This window comes from Theobroma umbraticum, unplaced genomic scaffold (genome assembly GCF_002168275.2).
Source record: "Theobroma umbraticum cultivar Fairchild unplaced genomic scaffold, ASM216827v3 scaffold_95.0, whole genome shotgun sequence".
Lineage (NCBI taxonomy): Eukaryota > Viridiplantae > Streptophyta > Magnoliopsida > Malvales > Malvaceae > Theobroma > Theobroma umbraticum.
In genome coordinates this window covers 10490031-10515390 of record NW_018397257.1, presented here as the reverse complement: position 1 = coordinate 10515390, position 25360 = coordinate 10490031, and the positions used below count along the sequence as shown (strand labels likewise).

General features: G+C 37.6%; 5 protein-coding genes and 1 pseudogene across 5 annotated transcripts; 3 read left to right on the top strand and 3 right to left on the bottom strand.

Annotated features, from left to right (window-relative positions):
- The first annotated feature begins 2182 nt into the window (after positions 1–2182).
- LOC110412493 (CCT motif family protein) lies at positions 2183–4805 on the top strand. Its single transcript, XM_021423030.1, has 3 exons — positions 2183–2659; positions 3238–3411; positions 4446–4805. Exons 1-3 carry the CDS (start codon positions 2285–2287, stop codon positions 4629–4631), a joined length of 735 nt encoding a protein of 244 aa, XP_021278705.1. The 5' UTR covers positions 2183–2284; the 3' UTR covers positions 4632–4805.
- Positions 4806–7217: 2412 nt separating this feature from the next.
- On the bottom strand, positions 7218–7826 carry LOC110412426 (18.5 kDa class I heat shock protein-like; annotated as a pseudogene).
- Positions 7827–7985: 159 nt separating this feature from the next.
- Positions 7986–11218, bottom strand: GAF1 (Polymerase/histidinol phosphatase-like protein). Its single transcript, XM_021422955.2, has 7 exons — positions 10736–11218; positions 10572–10649; positions 10402–10482; positions 9986–10140; positions 8491–9896; positions 8280–8343; positions 7986–8122 (listed from the first exon to the last, which is right to left on the bottom strand). Exons 1-7 carry the CDS (start codon positions 11168–11170, stop codon positions 8014–8016), a joined length of 2328 nt encoding a protein of 775 aa, XP_021278630.1. The 5' UTR covers positions 11171–11218; the 3' UTR covers positions 7986–8013.
- A 1861-nt stretch (positions 11219–13079) lies between these two features.
- Positions 13080–13708, top strand: LOC110412427 (histone H4). The gene has a single exon (XM_021422960.2). The coding sequence runs from the start codon at positions 13123–13125 to the stop codon at positions 13432–13434; it is 312 nt and encodes a 103-aa protein (XP_021278635.1). The 5' UTR covers positions 13080–13122; the 3' UTR covers positions 13435–13708.
- Positions 13709–13859: 151 nt separating this feature from the next.
- On the bottom strand, positions 13860–19140 carry LOC110412423 (calcium-transporting ATPase 4, endoplasmic reticulum-type-like). The gene is made up of 9 exons (XM_021422954.2): positions 19071–19140; positions 17198–18707; positions 16744–16810; positions 16523–16644; positions 16013–16294; positions 15551–15928; positions 15144–15253; positions 14656–14884; positions 13860–14553 (listed from the first exon to the last, which is right to left on the bottom strand). Exons 2-9 carry the CDS (start codon positions 17924–17926, stop codon positions 13969–13971), a joined length of 2502 nt encoding a protein of 833 aa, XP_021278629.2. The 5' UTR covers positions 17927–18707; positions 19071–19140; the 3' UTR covers positions 13860–13968.
- Positions 19141–22637: 3497 nt separating this feature from the next.
- On the top strand, positions 22638–23491 carry LOC110412709 (uncharacterized). Its single transcript, XM_021423320.2, has one exon. It carries the CDS (start codon positions 22840–22842, stop codon positions 23272–23274), a length of 435 nt encoding a protein of 144 aa, XP_021278995.1. The 5' UTR covers positions 22638–22839; the 3' UTR covers positions 23275–23491.
- The last annotated feature ends 1869 nt before the right edge of the window (positions 23492–25360 follow it).

The following is a 25360-nucleotide window of genomic DNA, read 5'->3' as shown; positions in this document are numbered from 1 at the left end:
ATTGCTATGATGTACAGAATGGTTCTTAAAGTACTCTTTTGATACCAAACATGTCAAAGTAGATAAAAATAAACTTGCGAATTTCCTATCCAGACCATCTTAAAACCCTAAAATCTAAATGTTTAGGCTAAAACCTTCCAAATTTGCACCTAAATCAGGCAACTATGTTACTAGGTCATTTTCATTTTCCTCATCCTCTACTCCAATGGCACCAAACCTTTATCTTAATTACCCTTCTAAAGTACTCAAACTAGTACAAGAAGGAACATTCCACCAAAAGATTGAACAGCTAATTTTTGAATACCAAATTAAAGTCTTTAGGAAGTATGGTGGTCTTATCCTCAAACCTTATGGTCTTCACCAAAAATAGCCCTTCATTCATCGTTTTTACTATGAATTCATGGAATTTCTTAAGGAGTTAAAATGAATGTTCTGGTACTTGACCCATAAGCATCATATTGGTATCCAATTCCACATTATTGATTTTCTGAAATATATAAAAAATGCAATTAAGGGAGAAATAGAAACATAGAGAAAGAACTTTGTAGAATTCCTTACGTGATTTTATCCATTCCCACATTAGAAGAAATTACTCACATCAAGTTGTCATATTCATCCTCTACAAGCCTCAGTATTTTGTAACACATGGAAAAGCCATCTAGCTTGGCCCATTCCCTTTTACATGGGCATATAGATCATTCCATTACAATATCAGAGAACTTAATTAAGAATACAAAACATTTCAAAGACATATTTGCCAACATAACAAGAACATTCCAAATCATATCTAGCTTTCATTGGAAAAAAAATATCCTGGAATTATTTCCCTGAGACACTTGGACCATACTATGATCAAATAAAAGTAACATTAAAAGAATACAATGAAGGAATCCCTGATCCTCATGAGTGGTCCCAAGACCCTTGGGAATATGGAGAGATAAATGAAGATAAGCTTGTACAACTTTCTATAAAGCCACCATGCGAAACATGCAAAGGACACTGTGATACAAATCTCGAGGCACTCTCTTTGCACATGTACATATGCATGGAAAGGAAAGAGCAGAACATTGTGGAACTCAACCTTCCTTCAAACCCAAACACAGATTATGACTAAAGAAGGTCATTAATTTTTTTTTTATTAAAGAAGCTTGTGCTGAATGCCTTTTATTTTGTTGTTTACTTTAAGTATGCCGGATAAAAGTGTCAGTTTATCAAAATGGTTAGTTCATTGTGTAAAACATGTATCTTTATCTTTTCATTATAGAAGGTTTTTTGTTTCTTACTTCTTAGCTTATGAAAGGAGAAGACTTTTTACAATGAAAGGTAGAACATCTAAGAGTAATAAAATCAAGTGTTTCTTCTAACATGACTTTCTAAACCTCTCGCGTCCTTCCTAGTAATTATCAAGAAAAATATAAGTATAGACCTCTCGTGAGTTCAAATCCTTGAATATGTTCTGCACTTATCATTTTTTATGGACCTTATTGTTAGAAAAAAATTTGATCTCAAAGACGTCTAAGTGTTAGTATTGACGGGGTTGAGCATGGAAGATTAATTGCTCAAAATATTAGAGTTATATCCTTATAACTAAAAGGCCCATGCCACCCTAAAAGTTCAGGAGAGCCGTGTTTTGTGGCCAATTCGTACTTATTACCAAAATCACCTCCTTTATTCTAATTCATTTTTTGAACTCTCTCAATAAGATTGATTGAAATTTCCTTACTACATTTTGTGTTCAGTTAATTAGTTTGTATATGTACTTATTACGATTAGTTAGATTTCCATTTTAGGTAATTTCTTTTATTTAATACAACATTTTTGTTAAATTAAAAAATGAATAGTATATTAATTAAAATTTTTTTTCATAAATATCATCTTAACAAGTACTTAAAATTTTTTTGACCAGACAACTCAAAATTATAAATTATTTATAACGAATTTGTGATATAAATTCGAATATATATACATATATATATATATAAGAGAATAAAATTCAAACTTATTTTTCGAGTTATTAAAAGTGTGTTTGATAAACCATTGAAAATTTAATACCCTTTGGTCTTTAAAGAAAGTCCACGCCCATTTGTGAAAGCTGACGTCATCTTCCCTGTCAGCATCGAGTTCTCTCTCGGCTCCTCATATAAGTAGCAGCTCTGCGAGCCTCCGCTCGCTCCAACTTTCCCTCTCCTTTCTTCGTTTCTTTAGGCATCAATAAAAAAAAGGGAAAAAACGAAAAGAAAACTCTAAGTTAAGCCATTTAAATTCCCTCCCGCGTACACGCGCCATGTTCGGACACCCCACATTTCCACGCGCCTCCCCGGAGTTTCTCAGCGACTCCCAGACGTCTCCTCCGGACGTCATGTCGCCGTTCAACTTCCCCTCATCATGTCCGTTAACTCAACTCACAGTGGCCGAGTCGTTCGACTCCTTGACAGAGGCGCTTCACAGTGGCAGCAGCAGCGGGAGCTACAGCTCGCCGAGCTCGCTGGCCAGTTCTTGCTGCACTACTCAGAAACCGTGCTCCATGCAGAGGAGCGTCAGTAGCCATTCTCTTCAGAAGAACGGACTCCATTGTCATTTCGCCTCGACGCTTAACGAGTTTATTGACTCTGCTTCTGGTCCGGTGAGGAGAGTTTTCAGTACCGGTGATCTGGACCAGGTTAGTCCACCCAACTGGCTTTAATCGTTAAAACGGTTACGTTTGCCATGCGTAATTATTTTTACCTTTAATTTCTGAATTAATTTTGAGTTTAAGTTTATAAATTAGTATACTCTTGCTCCCTGCATTTAAATTTTAATTACTCGAAACATATTCACCTTAATTTCAATCGATTTTTTCATTTTTTTTATTAAATATGAGTAAATTTCAACGAATATTTTAATAATAATAACATCGGATAATATCCATTATACTTGTAAAATATATTTTCAAAGAATATACATGTCATAGTTTATTAGGTACATCTTTTAAGTTAATCATACGAAAAGGAATTTTATTTTTCCACCGGCGAATTTAGTCAAAGATTTTTATTCTCACCTTTTTCCCGATTTAATTTTTTTTTTTGGGTGGGGGGTTGCTTTCTCTTTTTTTTTGTTTCGGGGCTTTAATTCCCACTTAAATTTCGTGTATGAGAAGCCTTTTCAGACATATATAATTAGTGCTTACTTGCTATGCTGATTGCCGTGTTTAGGCATTTTTCCTCTTACTTTTGCTGGGTGTGTTTGTGGGGTGGGCAGGGAATAAGTATGGGGCAGCACAGTAGGAGGTCAGAGAGTCCATTGTCGAGTGAGAGCAGTGCAATCATCGAAGGAATGAGCAGAGCCTGTCGCTACAGCCCAGAGGAGAAGAAAGAGAGGATCGAAAGATATCGAAGCAAAAGAAACCTAAGGAACTTCAACAAGAAGATTAAGGTCTTAATTATCAGCTGCTTGATTAAATCTCTTTACTTTTTCTTTTTATTATTTTCATATATATATTTATATATAGCTATCATGCAAAGTACTTGATAATTAAGCTCAATTATTATTTTATTATCATTGCGTAAAGGTGACAATCGAACATGTGGGAACTCATTTTAATCAAAATCAAAGTTTTATTGGTTAATTTTTAAGTCAATTTGAATTACATCGAGTTGAGTTCGAGTGAGTATCGTATTTTCTGTTTGCTGATAGAAAGTATTTAAATTCGAGTTAAAGTTAATGATATAAAGTTTGAGATTCAATTTTAATTCAATTATTTAAATTTGACTTATACAATTGATTAGCAAATTATAAATAATTATTCATGTAAATTAATTTTTAATATAATATACTCTCTTTTTCTCCCTGAAAAAGCCAAAAACCTGGTGAGTATTAATGTGCTTTTTTTTTTTTGTCTAAAAAGCATGATTGCTATGGTTCTTTCCTCCTCGTGTGATGCTTTTTGGTGTCTGTCGTATTCAATTTAGGCCAAAATGCTCACTTTTTTTGTATCAATCCATGAGTCAATTAGACAGACATTGAAATAGTTCTTTGAACTTGTGAGTGCATGCACAAAAAGGGGTCAAGAATCTCTTGAGTGAAAAGATAAGCTAAGCACGAGAAGAAGTCACGCATTGTAATCCATCAAAATAACGAGGGATTCTTCTTATTGTAGTTTTTATTTTTTATAATTAGGGAGGAGGAGATTTGAATTATATTTTTTAGACAAGAAGATAATATATTAACCAATTAATCAAATGTTCGAGTATTATTTTTTATTGTAGTTAAAAATGATTGACATTACATTTAAGTTGTGTTCACAAGTCATTTTTTTTGAATGATATGATATGCTATGCTAATCAAACAAAATTTCAATCTTATCATTCTTTTCGAAGTTGTCGAAAAAAATTATTATATATGTTTCTGCACGTAAATGCATAGTTTTCTCATAAACAATCTCAATTTTAACTCGATTTATACAACAGTATGTATGTAGGAAAACATTGGCAGACAGCAGGCCACGAATCCGAGGGCGATTCGCGAGAAATGAAGAAACTGAAAAGAATCCTCAAGGTGAATGGAGCCACATGGGTGGAGAGGAAGAGGAAGAAGACGAGGAGAGTTGGATCAATTTTCTAGATTCACTCTCAGCAAATCTGATTAATCCTTGATGTTGAAAGACTTTATTATGTGTCTTAGTGTGTTAGAATTGCTTGTTTTCTTAATATTTTGATGCAATGTTAAGTCCCTTTTCAGCTTCAAACAGTTGTAAATATGATTGATCACAACTATTCATATGAGAATTATGGAATTGCAAGCCTTACCCCATATCTGATTGATGTAAGAAGTTTTAAACCATCAACAAAAGGATAATAATGAAAAGAAGTAAAATGGTTCAGGACTAGTTGCAAAAGCTCAGCTATTGATCTTCCATTATGGGCATGAAAAGACTTAAGCAGAGACTTTCGGGTAGCTCACTTTTCCCCTCAATGACTAGTCATGAAGCTCCTACATTGCACTTGCTGACTCTCAAGCAACAAGCCAAAGTAAGTGGACTGCTTTGTCAAAGCTTCCTTGGAACTCAGGGAAACTGTTATGGTCCCATTATGGTTAAACGGGAGAGGGGTTTTTGTGGTGCAAACTTGATATATTGGTAAAAATTGCTACATGAAATCGTAAATTAAACAAGGGGAAAACAGCAAGTCAAGCCACCACGTCTTCAAAGTTGACGTTGGGCTGCTGTGAAAATCCAAAAGTCAGATAACAAAGACAGACTTTATTATGTTAAAACACAAAGGGACACAATAATAACAGGTGAAGAGTTGCCATTTTCATCCTGCATGATCACAAAATACACTGAATAATGGAAGCGACAATTTCAGGTGGATGAAACATCTTGCCGTCTGAAGTAAGAACAACTCAAAAGAAATGCAGCTACCTTTCCCACTGGGAAATAACTATTTCCTTTTGACTGAGTTGCTAGACCACGGGTGTGACAACTCTTGGAAGAATTGTTAAGAAAAGGATCTCTTCACAAGATTTTTCTTACTTGACATCGGTCTCTAATCACAATAACTGAATCAATTTTGAGGAGAAAGCCAATTTGAAAACGAAAACACGGAAGAAACATTCACTTCAATCCTATAACTCATTATTTAACTCTCCTTGAAATCCTTGTGGTACTGTTGGAAAGGGCCGTTGACTACCCACCATGGCAATTCAATTCGGAAAGGCATAACTATATGGGAAGTTGAGTTTTAGCCTTGATTTTTCAGCTCTCTTGACCAATTTTCACTGCCTTTCCAGGCTTTTTCCAAAGGGTTTTACCAACATATATCAAGTATCATAAATAAACAATCTCATGTTACTTAATGATGAGCTTGATGTTTCATTATTTATTCCTACTATATGCTATATGAGAGAATCTGAACATTACTTTCTCTTTAGTTAAAGGCTATTACTCTTTCAAGGCAACCCCTAGAGATGGGAGTTGGGAAGGGGCGGGGATGTAATCTTTTGTCGGCCCGGCAGCGGCTGTGGGTTGTCCACTAAGTTTATGGATGACCTTTGTATTATGAAAAGACATTAAACTATGATATGGTTTTTAAGAATCCAAAGTTCCCATTATTCAAGTATAATTATTAAACTAAGTACCAGAAACTGGTAGGCTCTCTTGATTTATCTGTCTTTTTGCTTTTGATTCATTGTTGCCTTCAAAGTTTTCTTCTTCATAGTGTTTGAAACTTGCAAATGGACAGTAATCTTTGTTAAGAATACTCAAAAAGGCAACATCAAGTGCTTGTTGGGGATTGGAGATGGGGGAAAAGGTAATGTGGAGTGTTGATTTTATGAATGCTTTTAATGTTTATTAAAATCTGGGTCTAATGAGGACATGATTAAGTTGCATAATGCCAAGAAAATGAGTCAAATCCAATGCGATCCCTGCTATTTGGAAGATGATACTCTAGCCATCTGGATGATAATGGTAGGAATTGATTAAACAAAGAGGCTTAAGCCATGATCATTATCCGCTTTTTGGCACAAAAATTTAACTGCTTACTTTTCACAAACTGATGCAAGTGTTCACATTGGCAAGAAAGTGAAAAAATCATAGTGGCACATGAGAAAGAGCAAGTTGGGGGGATGTCATTTTCCCTTTCCTTTTCCATTTTTTTGATGGAAGTTGGAAAGTCAGATATTCAATGCAAATTTTGAAACTTCATTAATCCAATAGTTATCAGGGGGCTGAGCTTGAATTCTTGAATAGTTAGTTACCCTGTGAGAAAACAAGGAAGAAAGAATAGAGGAATTGAAGGAAAACAAGTTCAAATCATTTGCTGACAATAATTTGTTTAACAGCTTAAAATGAAAAATAAGTTGTAATTTGACAGGATTGATGCCCATCCTCACGATAACAAATATGGAGAAGAAATGGAGATCCTGCAGCAAACAATCACCAGAAAGCTACCATAGCAGGTTTGCTATGCTGTAACACAACCTTCAACAGTGATGGTTGCAGACAGTCAACTCAATTTTCTTACATTAGGGTCAATGATCTCACAACATACCATTTTCTGATGCACAAATCTTCTAATTTAGGAGGATACCTTAAGGAAGAATAATTGGGCAATTCTTGCTTGGTGTTCACAAGCTCCTTCCAGTCAGGCCACATTCAACGCATACTCGAGTATAGGCCTGGATTGAAATCATGATTACCAGGGAAAAGGCATTGAAGATTCAATTATTTGTAGGCAATCTTACACGATCCCAACAAAGAGTCAAACCACTGAAATCACATTAAAGTTGAAGATTTTACAATAGTCAACCTTACATCACACTCAACATTCAAAACAGAACAAAGACAGCCACCACATGAGAGGTGTTTCAGCTCTTAACCTTAACCAGAAATTTCAACAGATTTAATCTCAGGTTTTTTCATCTCAACCTTAGGTACAGTAACAGTAAGAACCCCATTTTCCATGGAAGCCTTGACATGATCCATCTTCACATTCTCCGGCAGCCTAAACCTCCTCGAAAACTTCCCACTGCTCCGCTCCACGCGATGCCAAGTGTCGTTCTTGTCTTCCTTCTCTACGTTCCTCTCCCCACTGATCTGAAGCACCCTTTCGTCTTCAATCTCCACCTCACTTACTCCTTTCGAAGCCCTGGAAGATCCGCCTTGAACACGTGCGCCACGGGTGTCTCCTTCCAGTCCACACGCGTGTTGACGAAAGCGGAGTTTTCTCGGGAAAGTTGAGGGAGTGACGGGAAATCGAAGTCCTTGAAAGGGTCCCATACGTCCAGAGGAAAGGGGTCGAAGATGCTGTTGCGGCGATTGCCGAAGAAATTCAGAACCATTGCCATTTTCTGCGAACGAGAGAGCGCATCGATTTGCTTGAGAAATTGCTGGTGTTGTCCAACTCGTGACGATAATGGTAAAGGATTAGCCGGGTGGTTACATCGATGAAAGGAATAATCTAGTAGCTTCCAGAAAAACCATTACGGTTTCTGAAACGCGGATGCGCTAGAACATTCTGGATTCTGGTTGCGGGTTTAGACGAAGCACAACATTAAATGGCCCTCATTTGGGCTTGGAGCAGTTTCTCCATTTCTGGGCCTAGAGTAGATACTAGGCAGAGTAGCAAAGCGCAGAACAGTTTTTCTGATAATCAAAAATGTAATTAAGAAAAATAAATGGAATAAAATAAAAACATTTGCTCAGCTAATGTACATATCCCGGTAGACAAAGACAATATGGTTATTCCATCTTCACCCTGCGCTTAGATTTTTTAGCTTTCCTCTTGAAAGATACAGGATACAAGTTACGCCGTAAGGGAAATAAATGAACTCGATGAGGAGTCCTCCGGCTAGTGCTCAGTTTCCCTGCATTTGATAGACAATTTGCAGTCAGATCAGAAAAGAAAGCAAGCATGTTAACGGGGAAAATCATGATCCCAAAATGCAGAAATGTAAAAGCAGCTGACTTAAAACCTTGATATAGAAAGTCCCAAACAATAATATGTTCTTTACCTAATCTACGCTGGCCTAAAAGAAGCTCATTACTTTTGCTATCATGTTCTCCACGCTTTTGCCCTTCCAATGCCACCTCTTGGATCTCATTAGTTGTAGTTGAAGTGATGTCCTTAGCTTTCATCTCCTCATTGGACTCTGGAAAAGGATTCAAATCCGCAAGACCTCCATCATCTTCAGGTACTGTGGTTAGTTCTCTCTCAAGGACATCTTTGGGCAAAGACTCATCCCTAAAGACTGAGGAAGGATCATTCATTCTGTCATCATCTTCTGCAAGCTTTTGCTCTCCCATCACCAACTCCACTTGGTTTTCATGGTTTGCCACCACAGAGTCATCCTTAACTCCCATCTCATCATTAGACCACTGAAATGAAATTTGATCAGCAATAACTGCATCATCTTCAGGACCCCTCAATGACATGCTTTCCAAAATATTATCAACCAAAGATGCATTTTCCTGGTGTTCAATACCTATATCCATACGGACTACAACATCATCCACCTTAATAGTCTCTGCACCAAAATTAACATCAGAACCTTTTGAACTCTTAGAATCTTTCTTCTGAATAGAAGGTAAATTATTATCCTCAGATGGAGGAGAAATCTCCAAACTAGCAGCATTACAAGCAGCATCTGATTCAATATCCATGGCTGATGTCTGAGATGTCACATTCTCATTTAGCATTACAGCATTTAATGCATTGCCTGATGCCTCAATTCTCACATTCTCATTTAGTAACGCAGCATTTTGTTCATAACCAGGAATACAGTTGTCAGACTGCAGACCCAGACTTTCAGTTTCAACTGAGGCAAATACTACACCTGAGCCATTATGAGTCTCTGGTTCTTCCTCAATTGTGGTTGTATTAGTTACCACTTCCTCAGAATCAGTTGAAGTTTTTGTAGCATCTTTTGCCAGGTGTAACTTTTGAGAATCCGCAGATAAAGAGGTTAAATGTTCTGAAGGTGTATCATCTAGTGAAGCCTTGTCTGTTTCACAAAGAAGATTGAGCTTGCTGGGCTTTTCAGACAGCCGATCAGTTGTAATGGATAACTCAACTGGCTCAGTAGTAGCCAAAATGTTTGTAAATTTTGCCAGTGACTGGGAGGCAGTCTTAGTTCCAGGTATCAAATCCTTAACTTGGAAGCCATGTGATGGCATGTTGTCAATAACAGAATCAAAATCAATGACTTTCACAGCTTTAGATACATTACTGGAGGCAGAGAAGGACTTTGCCATGTCATCCAGCAATAAATCACCTTCACCACTAGAGATCGGATCCCAGTTAAGCCAGTCCGCAGACTCAGGTTTCTCAGAGTCAAATGGCCCACTAGATGACACCGCTTCAACTCTGATGACCTCCTTGAAGAAGTGCTTTCTCCTCAAAGCATTAATCAGAAGACTCCTGCAAGAAGAAACGAAAGGATTTCCACACGAAATGAAACATTAACTACTGTCCTCCTAAAATTACAAAGTTTTCACAAGTAAGCATACCTACAATTTTTGGAAATAGCTGCTTTAGCTCGTTCTATAGAGAGACCAAGCAAAGATGCTAAGTTTGCAACATCATTTGGTCCTCTGACTTCACATACAGAAGATGCAGCACTAGAAAATATGAGATTCTTTCCTCGAGTCCAATCCACCAGCAACTGAAACAGTATGCTTCAGATAATTAGTTCACAGCAACAACATCCACTAATATACACTTATGAATGAACTCAAATGACCTTAATCATACCATTCACCGAGAAAAAAATCATCATCTTAGTTAAATTCATAGACTATATCCCAGCTGGTTTTATAACAAGCATTATTTCTAAGAACAATAAGAGGCGAAAACATGTGCACTATTAGAAATAGCGTAAAATCCAACCATTTGAAAACAATACAACAAGCTCCCAATTCCTCACCTTAGCATTGGATATCATTTGCCTCCTTAGTTGAACATCCACAATAAGACAAGAATACGTAATTTCAAAGTAAACCCCACGCTGCAAGACGAGAAAACAGAACAATGGAAATTATCCATCGAAAAGAAATCAATATTGAAGGAATATAGAAATCCAAGTCAAAAACAAACCTTAATAGCAGCTTTAACCATAGGCAGTTTCAATCGAAATGGCACCTTGTCTGAGAAATCAATTGAAATTATATCCACCTATTACACAACCAACAAAAAAACGATTAAAAGATTCCTTTTTTTTAAATTCCACTACTAGATTAAAATTCGATTCAATTAAGGACCTCGGCTTTTTCGCATGCGTGATCAAAAGCATTTTGATTTAACGGCCTAACCGCAACGATGTCGTACGTCTTCAATATCGGATTTCCCGAATTTAACACTTGTGACTGCGACGCGGTGTCCACGCAGACGGTGAGGCGCGTGTACTGGCGGAAAGGCGAGGAGCGAGGGACGCCGAGGAGGTCGCGGTGGAAGTTGACGGAAGAGGAGAGAAAGGGGGCGATTTTGAGCAGAGAGGAGAGGGTGAGGAGAGGGATTGAGCAACGGTGGCGATCAGACATGACGCCCTTTATCGTACGGTCGTATGCGATCCCCGTGTAACCCAGCTCCATCGCTTTGATCACGATTTTAATGCGCGTGGATTTGGTGGCGGCGGATGTCGCATTGTTGGGCGGCGTCGAATCGGCGTACGGAATGTTAAGGTCGAAAAACCCCATAGTTCCTCAGACAGAGAGAAGGTAAAAGGGTGTAGGGTTTAAGGGTGAAGAGGATAGTAGGAGCTTTGCCGCTTTGGGTTTAATATCCGAAGAAAATCCAAACGACGACGTACGATCCTATTAATTTAACATTAAAAGTTAAAAGCCATTTTCGACTACATAACTATCAGTACATTTTTTTATTTTTCCCCTATACTCCTATAGTAGTAGTACATACTGTTTTTGAACATATTTATCACCATTATATAAGATTTTCATTGGTATATAAATTTAAATTTATAATAATCAATTTTCATTTATAAATTCTAAAATTAAAAATTCTAAAACAGACATTTTGTATTATGTTTGACTACATTATTCCAATGTCTTGTTATATCGATCATATTATAAATAAAAAAATATAAAATTTATTAATCTAACTTAATTATGTGTAATCATCAAATTTTAAATTGAGGGAACAACATATAAAATCGATTTGAGCTTTGATTCATAAGAGTTTTGAGTTATTAACAAGTTTAAACTTGTGATGAATCATTGTTAAACTTGTAAAAATAACTTTATTCATATCAAATCCAATTACAATTTTGTAGCATAAAAGTAAAATTTCTCAATCTAATTACATATGTGGTTTGTACTTACTTTGTTTAAGAAACAAGATTAACATTGTAATTTAAACTGGGTTGTTTGAATACGGAATCAAGTTCCAATAAATATCATATTAACCATGAAATGTTCATGAACATTTACATTATATTACACCTACTCTCGAAAAACTTTAAGTTAGAAGATGAAAATCTAAATACTAAATTTAAGAGTGAATAATACTGCTTTAATTTGAATTCAATTCAAGTTAAATAAGGAGAACTAATTGAGTATTGGGTATTTGGTTTAAAGATTTCGATTCTTTTAATTTATTTAATATATTATCGTTAAAAAATATTTTCAACAACCCAATCAAATGATCTCCTAACCCATTATGCAATGACCCTTAAGCTCCCATTGGCATCGTTGCCTTGTCACCAATCAACCTCTCCCTTTGCATTTCCTTACTCCCCTCTTCCGTCTTCTTCGATCTTAAACCCTAAGCCCCCTTCGTCATCTCCTTTTTCTTCATTCGTATGTTGCTTTTGTAATTTATGAAAGAATAAAGTTGACAAAAATTTCATTCATTTGATGTATGATTGCATTGACCAAACAACCTCAAAGTTCAATTCTTTTTGATTGCCTCCCATAATTTCGTTAATTTTTCAAAAAAAATTGATTAGTTAAATTTTTTATGATAATTCATCGAAAAAATTAATTTAACCGTTTACTTTAACATAACCAAATTAACTAGATACAACATCAAAATGATCTAAATGAAAAATTTCTTTGAAATTTTGCAAGATTTCTTAAAATTTTTAGAAATACCCAGGGGTCAAATATCATATTTATAATTTATCTATTGCTTTTACCAATGAAGATTTCAATTTAAATAAAATGTTACAATGAAATTAAAATGGTATGTCCAATAAACATTCATTAGTGAATAATGGGCCATGGACTCTAGGCAAACTAGTCCAAAAGTTGACCCACAAACAAACGGGTCGAAATTTGTTAGTGGGCTTCAATTCTGGGACTGAGTCAATTTATAGAATCATGGCGCGTTAGTTTCCGCTCCAAAAACGTTTTCGAGTTTTCAACTCACAAAAGAAACACACAAACCAAAAAAAAAGGCGCTACAAAATAACCACCAAATTATCCACGTCACCTATCCGTGTCGATACTTCATGCTCATCTCAACCCTCCATTAAACTTATCCACGGCTATAATTCATCTCTAAAAACACCGCACGGATTGCTCTGTCAACCCCCAACACTCCTCACTCGTCCTATAAATACCCCCAACTAATTCCTCATTGCCCAAAGTTTCCAATTAAACTGCCAAATCACCAATTCCAGGGAAAAGCAAAGATGTCGGGAAGAGGAAAGGGAGGCAAGGGACTGGGCAAGGGAGGAGCAAAGCGACACCGTAAGGTCCTCCGTGATAACATCCAAGGGATCACTAAGCCAGCAATACGGCGTTTGGCTCGAAGGGGAGGAGTCAAGCGAATCAGCGGTTTAATCTACGAGGAGACTCGTGGAGTTCTGAAGATCTTCTTGGAGAACGTGATTCGTGATGCCGTCACCTACACTGAGCACGCGAGGAGGAAGACCGTGACTGCTATGGATGTGGTTTATGCACTGAAGAGGCAGGGTAGGACTTTGTACGGGTTCGGCGGTTAAATGAATTATAATTTGAGTAGGGGAGGAAATGGGGATTTGAAGTCTTGCTGTCAAGAATGTTTGAGGTTAGGGTTTGGGTTAGTGTCTGTAATTAAGGTGGGTTTATTGGATTACTAGAAATTATAGTTTGGTCAGTGGTTTTTTTCTTTGGCGATTAGTAATTCCTGGTCTGAATTTCCAATTTTAGTGAAATTTGAAGTTCGTTTTGTTAATTTACTCTCTCCGGTCTGGTAGCTGATGATTGGTATAATGCCAAAAACGTTTCCTTTCGTTCTTTGGTTTTGAGTTGAAATTTAAATTGTTTATCTAACCTTTAATGGGGTTTTATTTAAATTCAAGCCTAGCTATGGGTCAATTCAATTGAGTTAATGTTACCATGGCTTTGTAAACAGAATTGAATTGGATGAAACATGAAGCAGAAACAGTAGAAAGAAATCTGAACTTATGGAACTTTTAGTGGAGACAAAAGCAACTGAAACGTCCATGCAAGTTCTATCTTGATCGTTGAGTGTTGTTACAATGACTGTTTAAAAATTACTCAGCTTTATGCTTTGATGATTTTCTTGAACCAGAATACCGCAACCCGCTTGTACGTCTTCCAATGAATTTGAGAACCTCATCAATCAGAATGACTGGCAAAGCAACAGCTATTACCAGGAGCCATTCGTTGAGGCTGAGGGGAACAATCCCAAACACTTGAGCAAAGAATGGCACGTAGAGAATCAGAAAGTGTAGGCCGAACGATACCGACATGGCCAAAAGAAGCCATGGGTTGACCCAAGGTGGCATTGATAATAAGCTTCCATCTTCAGAGAGGGCGTTAAGGGAATTGAACATTTCAATGGCTACCAAGACGGAGAGGGAAAGAGTGGAGGCTTTGATTTTCCCTGCCTGGAAGAAATCGCACGGGTTTGTGTCGAAAGTGAACACTTGGGAACCTGCAGTGAATGGTGACACTGAGAAACCTTCCCAAGAAGAGCATTGATCCCATTTGGCAAGCTGGTTGTAGGTAACAAGACTATGGCCATCTCCACTCAGATCAATGCCCAAGAAGCTGTGGTGTGTGTACCATATGATGAATACCCCAACTGTTGCTATCCCGACGTATAATCCAATCACCTGCAACAATGAAGGAATCAAGTCAGCTCACGTCTTCGGTAATTCCACATTAAGTAGTCAAGAACAAGAAAGAGGAACAAAGAAAAAGTATAGATCAATTACCAGGTATCGGAATAAGATCCAAGCAGTGATTAACGAGTCATCGCTTCTTCTTGGAGGCTTCTTCATTATGTCTTTGTCTGGGGGATTGAACCCTAAAGCAGTTGCTGGAGGTCCATCCGTAACAAGATTAACCCAGAGAAGCTGAACTGGGATCATGCCTTCTGGAATACCCAATGCAGCTGTCAAAAATATAGAAGCAACCTCACCAATGTTGGACGAGATCATGTACCTAAAATTATGAGAAGTCAGTCACTCCATGTAGCATATTAACAATAATCCAAGTTGACCAAAAGTTTGGAAGAAAAAGAAACAAGTATGAAGATAACACTGAATACATATGCTTCATTGAGTTAGAATCTAGCTTCGAATGAATGCAGCTTTGTCTTTAAGAAAGCAGACTCAATGCAATTTGTTATTTCAGTAAACAGTAGCACAAAACCCAGAAGATATGCAACAACACAAAAATAAAAAAAAACAACAATAACAACCTTATAAAAGCCTTCATATTGTTGTAAATGGATCTGCCCTCAGCAACTGCAGCAACTATAGTGCTGAAGTTATCATCTGCTAAAACCATGTCAGAAGCTTCCTTTGCAACCTGGAATGAATAAAGCAGCGAATGTGTGTGTGAGAGAGAGGATGGAATAAGAAACTAATGCATCATGAATATCTTAGACTAGTATACTAAATTTCAGGATGTAGAATACTACTATAATAGCCTGATAATAGGCAAAATGCTACTTCACAAGGAAAGCCGACATGTGGAGTAGTGAAACAGAGCACACAAGCACCAAACGAAATGACATATGAAAAGATGCAAGTAACCAGATGGACACTATGAATGGAATCCACCGAATTAAAATAAAATATATAGAGACAAAATAATGGTGGATACCTCTGTGCCAGCAATGCCCATCGCTACTCCAATATCAGCCAACTTCAAGGCAGGAGCATCATTAACTCCATCCCCAGTCATTGCAACCACTTCACCATCCTCCTTCAGCAACCTAACTATTTCTTGCTTATGCCTTGGCTCAGCCCGAGAAACTAAGAGACCTCCACTCTGTCTCAGATGATTTTTCTGATCAGGATGATCCATAAAATCGTTTCCAGTTAAGCTTCTTGAGCTGATATCTTCATGAGATCCAAATACACCGATTTCACGACAAATTGCTTCTGCTGTGTTCTTGTTGTCTCCTGTAATGACCATAACACGAATCCCAGCTGCTTTGCAGTCCTCAAGCGCTTGACGAACCTCTTTCCGAGGAGGATCCTTGATAGTTTGATCACATGGTTATGATAAAGGATAGACAGAAGTAAGAAAACAAAAATACAAATACAAACAAAAGCAACTCACCCATAGCCCAACTAAACCAACAAAAATAAGTTTGCTCTCAATTGAAGAATAATTGGATGGATTAAGCAAAAGCTGATGAGCCGGATGATCTTCATCACCATTATATGTTGCAAACTCAAAAAGCTCCTCCTTATATGCAAAACCGAGACAACGCAACGCATCTGTTGACATTTCATGAAGACTCTGTAAAATAAGATCCCTTGAATATAGATCTAGTTCTACAATAGAGCCATCAAGAAGCTGGATAAAAGAGCTCCTCTCCAATAAATTCTCTACAGCACCCTGCAACATTAACCATGTAAAATAAGAGCGATATATGTCAAGGATGTGCACATGAACTTTATACCAGCAAGCAAGCATCATCTTAAGATTTGACTTAGGGCGTTTACTGGCACCCAAAAGAAAAAGGATATTGGACAAGTACATATGAGCAGCTAAACACTCAAAAGTCAAATCTATAATTTTACAAGTGGACATGTGATGTTATGAAGAAAAAAGAGATGAATCAACCTTTACGAGCAATGACTTTCGTCCTGAGCTGGAATTCACAATAACTCCCATGGACTTCCGGTCACGGTCAAACTCTAGTGTTGCAATCCTTTGCTCCATTGTGCTCCATAGTTGACAACAACCTTGTGTAGCAAAACAAAGTAAATGAGAAAGCTCAGTAAGATCTAGAAATCATCACCTAAGAATGATGATAATTATAGGAAAGAAACCAGCTAACATACGCTGAGGATCCCCATGACCTGAAGAGGGACTATACTCTTCAGGAAATCCCATTTTCTCAACCAGAACCTGGAACGAGAAAAAACCGAATAGGAATATGTCTCAGTGAGGGAAATATGCAACATGAACCTTTCAAATAAAAAACTGAATGTTCACACTATGCACATTTAGAAAACACATCACAGGTTTCAGGGGCAAACAAGCCACGCTTATTTGTATACAGCAGCATGCATCTAATGCAGTAAAAGGAAATAATGGAATTGTTGATGCTGAGATTTATGTGCTCCTGTTCTATTATTTAAAAAAATGAATTAAAGTTCAAAAAAAGCTACTTAAAAACAGGTTCAAAGTTAAGTTTTTACATTTTCTCATGCTCCATGTTAGCTTGAGTTCAGTCAAACAGATGCAATATACACAGACTAAAAGGATTAAATTTCAGAATTGGGGTATTTTCACCTTTAGTGCTGCCTCTGTAGGCATTCCATTGGCAACATAATGATTCCCAGCCTGCTCAACACTAGCATCATTGCAAACAGCAGAAATTTTAGCAATCATTTGAAGATTGACATCCATTTGACCAACAGGCCAACTTAGTATTTTCCCATCAAAAGGATCATAAGTAGTTCCTTCCACATCAAAAGATCGCAAAGTGCCAGGCCTTGAACCAATAGCAACAAGCTTTGAGACAGCCATCTGATTGGTAGTCAAAGTTCCTGTCTTATCAGAACATATTACAGTTGTGCAACCAAGAGTCTCAACGCTAGGCAGCTTCCGAACAAGTGCATTCTTTTGAGCCATCTTTCGGGTTCCCAGTGCCAAACATGTTGTATTAACTGCAGGTAAACCTTCTGGAATTGCAGCAACAGCCAGTGCCACAGCAATTTCAAAGTAATATGTGCACTTCTCAAATGAGAACTTAAAGTTTCTTGGCCAACCATCGACATATTCCCAAGTAAGAAAGTATTTCACATTTATCAGCCAAACCAATGCACAAATCACTCCAATTATCATTGTTAGAACCTCTCCGAACTCATTCAACTTCTTCTTTAACGGGGTATCTTCCTCATTCTGTGATGCTTCATGAATCTGGGAGTGCACCTTCCCAATCTCTGTATTCATGCCTATCTCATGACCAAGCAAATACAGTTTCCATTGACCACAGTTGTTCCAGCAAAAACCATACATTTCTTCCCTGAATATCTGAATTCTGAGGAAACCTTCACAGATTTGCTCACAGCTTCACTCTCTCCCGTCAATGACCCCTGTTCAACTCTTACAGTTGAGCTTATTAAACTCAAAACCCGCATATCTGCAGGTACCTTATCACCAACTCTCAACTCTACAATATCACCTGGGACAAGTTCCTTTGCAGGCAAATTTGAGACCTTCTTGCCATCTCGAGTCACATTTGCATGCTCCGATTGAATTTCTTTTAAAGCCTCCAACGCTTTTTCCGCATTGCTTTCTTGCCATATTCCAACAATGGCATTCACTATCAAGATCAAGAAAATCACAAGCGGCTCCACAAAAGCTGTTATCTCCATCTCCCCTCCTTCTTCACCATCATACCAAGCCAAAACAAACGATACAATTGCAGCAACCAATAATATCCTAACTAATGTGTCATTGAATTGCTCCAAAATCAGTTGAAATATGCGTGCCCTCATGTTTTTCTAACTCATTCATCCATATTTCTGCGCCCTTTTTTCAACTTCAGCACTTGATAATCCTAATTCTCGATTCACTTGGTACTTCTCTTCACATTGTTTCACCATCTCTAGCCCAAGCAGGAAAAGACTCTTGCTTGGACAGGCAGCACTGGCATTTTCTCCTCTTCCCATAGTCTTCCCCTCCTCTACCCTTTGAATTCAATGTCAAAGCAAACGATTCTTCAAGTAAATAAAAGAAATTTCAAAATAGCTGAAGATCAAAGTTGAAACTTTGTTTCCTTTCTTCAATACTGAACCTGAAAGCAACAAAATTTAAAGAAAGATTTATCACACACAAGCAGATTAACAAGCCCCCCCCCCCTCCCCGACTATTAACTCTAACATTCCGTTTAGGCACTTAGAAAAGAAGAAAAACAATAAAAAAGCAAAAAAAAATACACCCTTTTTTCTTCAATTACCAATAGTTCTTAGTTTCAGCTAAACTTTCAGTTTTTACACATTAAAAATCAACTACCTGATAAATCCATCAATCAAAAAACAATCCCCCACCTCCCCACCCCACAAAGAAATTTCCTTTCAATGAATCTTCTCAGCAACCAAACAGAGCGAAATAAATTTATCAAAGGGCAAAGGCAACGAGAATTAGGGTTTGTGCTTACCAGAGCTTTGGAGTTTCTATCTTCCCACTCAGCTACCAATTCATTCTCTCGCTCTCTCTCCTTATTCTCTAATTTGTAAGAACAAAAATTACAGCTTTAAGAGTCTAATAAATGCATAGAGAGAGAAGAGAGAGAGAGAGAGAAGAGAGAGAGAGAGAGAGAGATCTGATTTATAAAGAGCGATTCAATCGCTAAAGAACCTCGCTCTTTCCACAGTCCACAAGCAATTGTTTTCTCGTGTGTCTTTCGTCTTTTAGGAGAACCTAGATTCCACATTGCCTTAACCAACAGGGTCTCTCCACGTGCACAAACAGACGACAGTGGGCCACACATAAAGACATGGCTTTTCGAGTGTGCTTCCCATGTGGCATGCCATTAGAGGTGACCTCTCACACTGAATCTCCACTTCTCTCTTCTCTTCTTTATTTATTTTTTGAGGAATTTAATTTAATTAATGCTTAAGAAATTTCCTGTTCCCTTCCTTGCCATTAAAGAACTAGTGAAAATTTTAAGGCATATTCTGTTATTCCGGGTTAGTTATTCTGTGTCTTTTGTGACCATTTTAAGATAATCCTTTTCGGTGCTTGCTTGTGGGAACACTAGGGCATCATGGAGTAAGTTTCCTTCTTGCAATTAAATATTTGCTAAAAACCAATGGTTTTCTTTGTTTGCATGCTGACTTTTCCCAATGCTTGGAAACTATAATTAATTGAATGAAAGTGGGTGGAGTCTGACCTTGGGCATCAAACTTGATTACGCAGGCAAGTCTAGTTTGCTTTGAATGAGTTTCGAGGATGAGCATGGGCATAAAAATCAATGCCCAAGTCTACAAGTTTCAAGTTTGAAGTCCTAACAAGGTTGTGAGCCAATTCAAGTTCTTGCGGGTCAGATAAACAGGCTTAAAGTTGATGATGTTTCTAGCTGATAAATCTTGTAAATTCTCGCCACACCGATTATATTGTTGGTATCTGCTATCTAGTCAGTTGGCAAAGTCACTGATTAGGTAGAAAGTTGCTAAATATGGCGACACGCAACTTGATGCTTATTTGTAGTTAATAGTCTGTTGCCTTTTCTTATGCATCAGTAGTAACTAATGCATATCTTACAGATAAAGCATAAATAAATATTGGCCCACAAGACTCAAAAAGTTGCATCCCATACTTCTTCTTCCTTGTGACTATTGGCTATGGTGTGTTGAAATCCGGATAAAGAGAAGTTTCCTGCTCATATCCTTATGGCTAAACCACATTTTATGTCAATGCAAGAAAAGATAGGCCCTAAAGAAAAGAAAAGACATGAGTTAAGAGTTTAGAGGAGGTGGTGGGACTAGTACTGATAAATGGGGGTACACCCTACAATCTACATTGACCTTTCGGTGTTTGGGGGCCCTGTATTATTCTAATCTAAATTTATGTGGCAGGGCATCTACTCCACAATTATTGCCCTCCAGAGTGTATGATGGTTTCTTTGCAAATGTAAGCTGTGAATATGTTTATCTTGTGAAAAGAATGAATCCTGGTTTTACCATCACTATCCAATGGCAATCCTTGAGATCCTCGGGTATTCCCAATCGATGATCACTTGAACTTATTCAGTAGTTTCTTGGGACATTTCTGCATCATTAGTCCAGTTAGCATGCTAGAAACATTGACTTCACTCAATTTGCACTCGGTGGAATTAAGAAATGGCATAGGCGAGCTGCACCCAAACTCAGAAGTCAAGTGACAGTAATGCGGGGGTCTTAGTGTAAACCGAGTAACAAATTCAGATAAGGGGCAAGTTCTTTTCTCACCCTATTGCCAAAGACTTTTCAACCAGCTATACTGTTACCTTCTCCTTGTCTCTTTTGTCATTCTGAAGAAACAAACAAATTGCAGGGTGAAAGTCTACAAGGGCTGTTTATTTTCGTCAATGCACTCAGCAGTCAACTCCACTATAGTCTATGGGAACCTGCCTGGAAGGGATAGCTGCAATACCCATCTCCTAAGTTATTGAAAAACTTCAGGAACAAGGTCACTTGATTGCGTCCAATAAGCAGGCCTTGACTCTAGCATTCCAATGTTACTTGTTGCCAGGAAACTTACATGAATCGGTTTTCCTTAGCTGACATGAAATTGGTATGAATGGAATATTGCATTTCACTTTCATGCCTGGAAGAACCAGTCCATCAAATATTATTGTTCTAGAGCAGAGACAATTCAGTTTCCCTTGGGGAAAAATGGGACTACGGAAAAGCAGATATGGGTTGGAAATTGTCAATTGTTTTTTTGGATGGTGGGAAACTGGCCAGCGGACAAGGTGAAACAGATCAGCTCATAACGACAAGAAGGCCAAGCCAACTACCTCTTCGGTGCCGCCACTTTCCTGGACTAGTTTCTATTTCTATTTCTAGATATCTTGTTCATGAGAGAATCTTTCAGATGACCCCAGAAAGCCCGGTTGAATTCACATTTCCATTTCCCCATTTGAACCGAGCCCATAACTCTAATTTCTAGCCCTGGATTGTTCACTCAACAAGAATACTTTCGACCTTGCGTTGGGCAAAACAGTGTGGACCAATGCCCAATTCAAGCCCAGAATGCACATCGGCTTCGGTCCTTTTCTCCTTATCTTAATCTGTCATGGCCAAAACAACACTACTGCCATCTTTCCGTGAGTCTGCAGCAGTCAGACCAAACCAAAAAACTTTTAGATTCCAATGCAATTCCAATATGGACAAAAGATAGTAATTCTTGCAACAGGAGACAAATGAACATAAAACTGCACTTGGTTCCTATTTTTCCCTTTTCCTTGTTAATCTGTTACTATGTTATTTTGATTAGAGCTAGGTTGACTTCGACATGGAACATTCATTCCTAGGGTTTTGTATTCTTACAGGTCTCCCATAAATTGCAAGAATCTCCGCTTTTAGTTCATGGCTGGCGGCATCAGCAGCATCTTAGCCTGGTGGTATCAGCAGCATCTTAGGCTGGTGGCCTGAAATCAGAAGGATAACTTCGGCCTAAAGTCACGGCCCTCAATGCAATTTTCTCTACATATTTCCTTTCTTGCAATGAATTTACAGCTGCCTGGAGTCAGGGCATAATATTAGTATATATTGCTTCAACCCTATTTTTTTTTTAAAGTACATTGCTTCAACCCTTAACGGTCACACTATCTAAATGGAATCCGCCATTGATTCATCTGTATCTTTGACTCTGCAACAGCCTATCCCTACTCGTTTGGCACAAGATATTCATCTCCTATTTCCTTTTTACTAGTATTTATTCACCCTTAGAATAAAAAATCATTATAAAAGAACCCAAATCTCAAACGACAGTGACCTTAAAAATTCAAAAAATTGGAGAACAAACATCAAATACGTAAGATTCTGTCATGCTTGCTCCTTGCTTAACAACATAGAACAGTCAAATGACACTAGGTTTAACTAACAAAGACTACTAAGAAAGTTACTTGGTTTATGAGCAGGGGACCTGGGGCAGAACATATAGAAATCCACATAAATATATGGACCCAAAATGACAATTTGTTTTCTTCATGCATACACTCACCAAATGATGCCAAATCATTACATTTTTGCACAAAGAAAAAACCACTGTATAAACCCCCTGTAGGGAAAGCATCTCCCCCCTGTATCTCATTCTCAATCTCTCTTTCTTTATCTTTCATTTGAAGCAGTCTTTCTCTCTTTCTAAAAGCCGGTTAGCTAGGAGCAAAGCCACCCGTATTTATCACTTGAAAGTTTGAACCCTGACCCCCCAAAACCAGAATGGCTTCAACCTGTATCTCAAACTGCATCAATGACACTAGGGTCCCAGTCAGGCCAACCTACGTGAACCTCTACAAGTGGCCGGAATCAGATGCTGAATTTGTCAGGTCACTGAGCTCTGAAGGGCGCAGGGGCGGCGGCTGTCATGCACGTCCCAGGGTTGTTGATAGCATTTCATGCAGGCAAATGTACCTCAGGAGCTACACGTTTCACAGGAATGAAACCGAGCCTGAAAAAACAAAATGTTTCGGCAGAGCTAAGAAGGAAAAGGTGAAGAGTCCTAGAAGGAAAAGGAAGTCCAAAACTGTCGCCAAGAAGAAGAAGTGTATGGTGCTCAGGAGGGCCAAAGAGGTCTCTTGTGCAGCTTTGTTGGCCATGTTTCGCAGGCTGTTGTCTTGCACCACCAAGGTTGATGTGGCTGATCATGGAGATTGAACATTTCTGATCAGTTTCAGCCTTCAGGGCTTCCCTTTTTCTCTTTTTTTTTTTCCTTTCTTTTTAAATAACTTTCTAATAGCATTAAGTTTTTATTTATTCGATGCCTTAGTTTCCTTTCCCTCTATGTTATTTTCTTTGTCAATGGTTATGCGGTGATGATATGTTAATGGTTGTGGTACAGACAGAATATTATCAAGGAATGGCTTTATGCTAATATGTTTGGTTGAAAATATATCACATATCATATATAAAATTTCTCCATTTTCACCTTGTAAACTCTTCACCATTGAAAGTTTCAAGTATATGTCTGTCTCTGATCACATTTGCCACAGCAGGAAGAACAATACAGCTGGTTAATTCTTGTTTGTCTCGCCCCTTTTGTGCTTAGTGATTCTGTATTTTGGCCATTTTTTTATTAAATAATGGTTCTTACTATGTTGGAAAACAAACCAAAAATGGTACCGTTTATCCTTTTCCCCCTTCTAGCCTTGATGAGTCGTCATCATGTAACTGTAGTCACACTTAAATATCCTAACTCCTGCTGACTTACAATACAAGTTTTTGAGGGAATGTTTCTTAATTACAGTTACTGGAAATATATTTTAGAATCACTGGTTCTGGACAATGGCTAGGGTCAACAGCCATTGCTTGGATGAGTCACTTGAAGATCAAGATTTTAGAATGCCATAACATTCTCTATAGAAATAAGGATAAGATCAAAATCAAAGTGTTTCATAATAAATTAACTAATCCTATCACTACCAACACCCCATTTTTATATATTTGGGTTAATATAATAATTAAAATTTGGGGGTCAACTCATTCATGTGTGTAACAACAAATCAAGAATACACAAGCCTTGTTGGGCATGAACTTTGATGTGGAATTAAATTAAACACCAAAAAGTCTAAAGGTCATAGAAGATCTTAATTCTTAAAGAGTAGAGCAAAAATGTGTGAAATAAAAGAAAGACATGATGGTGGCGTGGTGGAGGTGGGTGGAAGTTGGGGCCAAAAGATTTTGGGGAATTCTCACATAGCTTTAGCTTTTAAGTTCCTAACTTTCTATGTTTCTTTGACTATTTCCTTTCTTGAAAGGGATGGGAAGAAAGGGTCACCACCAGTTGGGGAGTATCATGACTCATGAGTAGAAGAAGTAATCCATAAGAAAAAAAAAAATTGAAGCAAAAGTGTTGAGGATCAATCATACTATAAACAATCATGAAAGTATTTTTAGTGTAAAAGGGACCAAGAAAGGAGTATGGAACTTACAAAGCAAGTTTTCTTGGGGTAATCGACTTTGGAATTTTATATATTTCCTTAATCTGTCTGTATTTTGCATGTACTTTATTGGGAGCATGATGCCAGGAAGTAATCAGTGCTTAGGGTACTAAATTATGACTTGGGTTGTTATAAGTTAACCATTTTTGGGATTTCTTGTTAACCTTTATAGTTGCTTGAGTTTTAAGCAAACTGAAATGCACTATGAAGAGCTGGAGACTGCAATCGCTAAACAATATGCTTATAATATTGTAATTAAACAGATTATCTATTACAAACTCTCCATGGATTGCCAATGTCTTACCTCTGACTTTTTTTTCCTCTCTCAATATTGCGGGACATGCAGCACAAAAAAATATAGTAAATGCTATGATGACATTGACATAATTGCAATTTCTTATGGTGATGATGGGATAGTAGGTAAACTCTTTGAGAATAACTTTTTCTGAGAAAAAGAAAGAAGAGATGAAGAAGATAAGGTTGATTGCTGGTCAACTATGGGCTTAGTTAGCATTCTTCCTTTGCATTTCTAAGGCTGTAACAGGAAAACCTGACAGCCTGCATGCACATCTTCTTTCCCAACCTTTGCTTGTCAAAGCTCTTTGAAATAAGAATATACCATCAAACTGCTTGATCATATATATCAGAATTGAAGACAACAATGCATGGATAGTATGTAAACTTAATTTAGAGGGAAGTGGAAGAAAAAGACAACAGGGGAGGTGGGGATATGACTCATATGAGGGAAGGACATATAAACAATCTCTGAAGAAATCTAATTTAAGTGGAGAAAACTATAATCC

Bases quoted from the DNA above. Each gene is read 5' to 3' on its own strand.
- LOC110412709 (XM_021423320.2), top strand. From the start codon at position 22,840: ATGGCTTCAACCTGTATCTCAAACTGCATCAATGACACTAGGGTCCCA.
- LOC110412423 (XM_021422954.2), bottom strand. From the start codon at position 17,926: ATGTATGGTTTTTGCTGGAACAACTGTGGTCAATGGAAACTGTATTTG. The intron at 16,645-16,743 runs GTATGTTAGCTG...TTGCTACACAAG, and splicing joins AGGTCATGGGGATCCTCAGC to GTTGTTGTCAACTATGGAGC. The intron at 15,254-15,550 runs GTATCCACCATT...TATTCATTCCAG, and splicing joins TGGGCATTGCTGGCACAGAG to GTTGCAAAGGAAGCTTCTGA.
- GAF1 (XM_021422955.2), bottom strand. From the start codon at position 11,170: ATGGGGTTTTTCGACCTTAACATTCCGTACGCCGATTCGACGCCGCCC. The intron at 10,650-10,735 runs GTCCTTAATTGA...GTTGTGTAATAG, and splicing joins ACGCATGCGAAAAAGCCGAG to GTGGATATAATTTCAATTGA. The intron at 10,141-10,401 runs GTGAGGAATTGG...ATACTGTTTCAG, and splicing joins AAATGATATCCAATGCTAAG to TTGCTGGTGGATTGGACTCG.
- LOC110412427 (XM_021422960.2), top strand. From the start codon at position 13,123: ATGTCGGGAAGAGGAAAGGGAGGCAAGGGACTGGGCAAGGGAGGAGCA.
- LOC110412493 (XM_021423030.1), top strand. From the start codon at position 2,285: ATGTTCGGACACCCCACATTTCCACGCGCCTCCCCGGAGTTTCTCAGC. The intron at 2,660-3,237 runs GTTAGTCCACCC...TGGGGTGGGCAG, and splicing joins GTACCGGTGATCTGGACCAG to GGAATAAGTATGGGGCAGCA. The intron at 3,412-4,445 runs GTCTTAATTATC...TTTATACAACAG, and splicing joins ACTTCAACAAGAAGATTAAG to TATGTATGTAGGAAAACATT.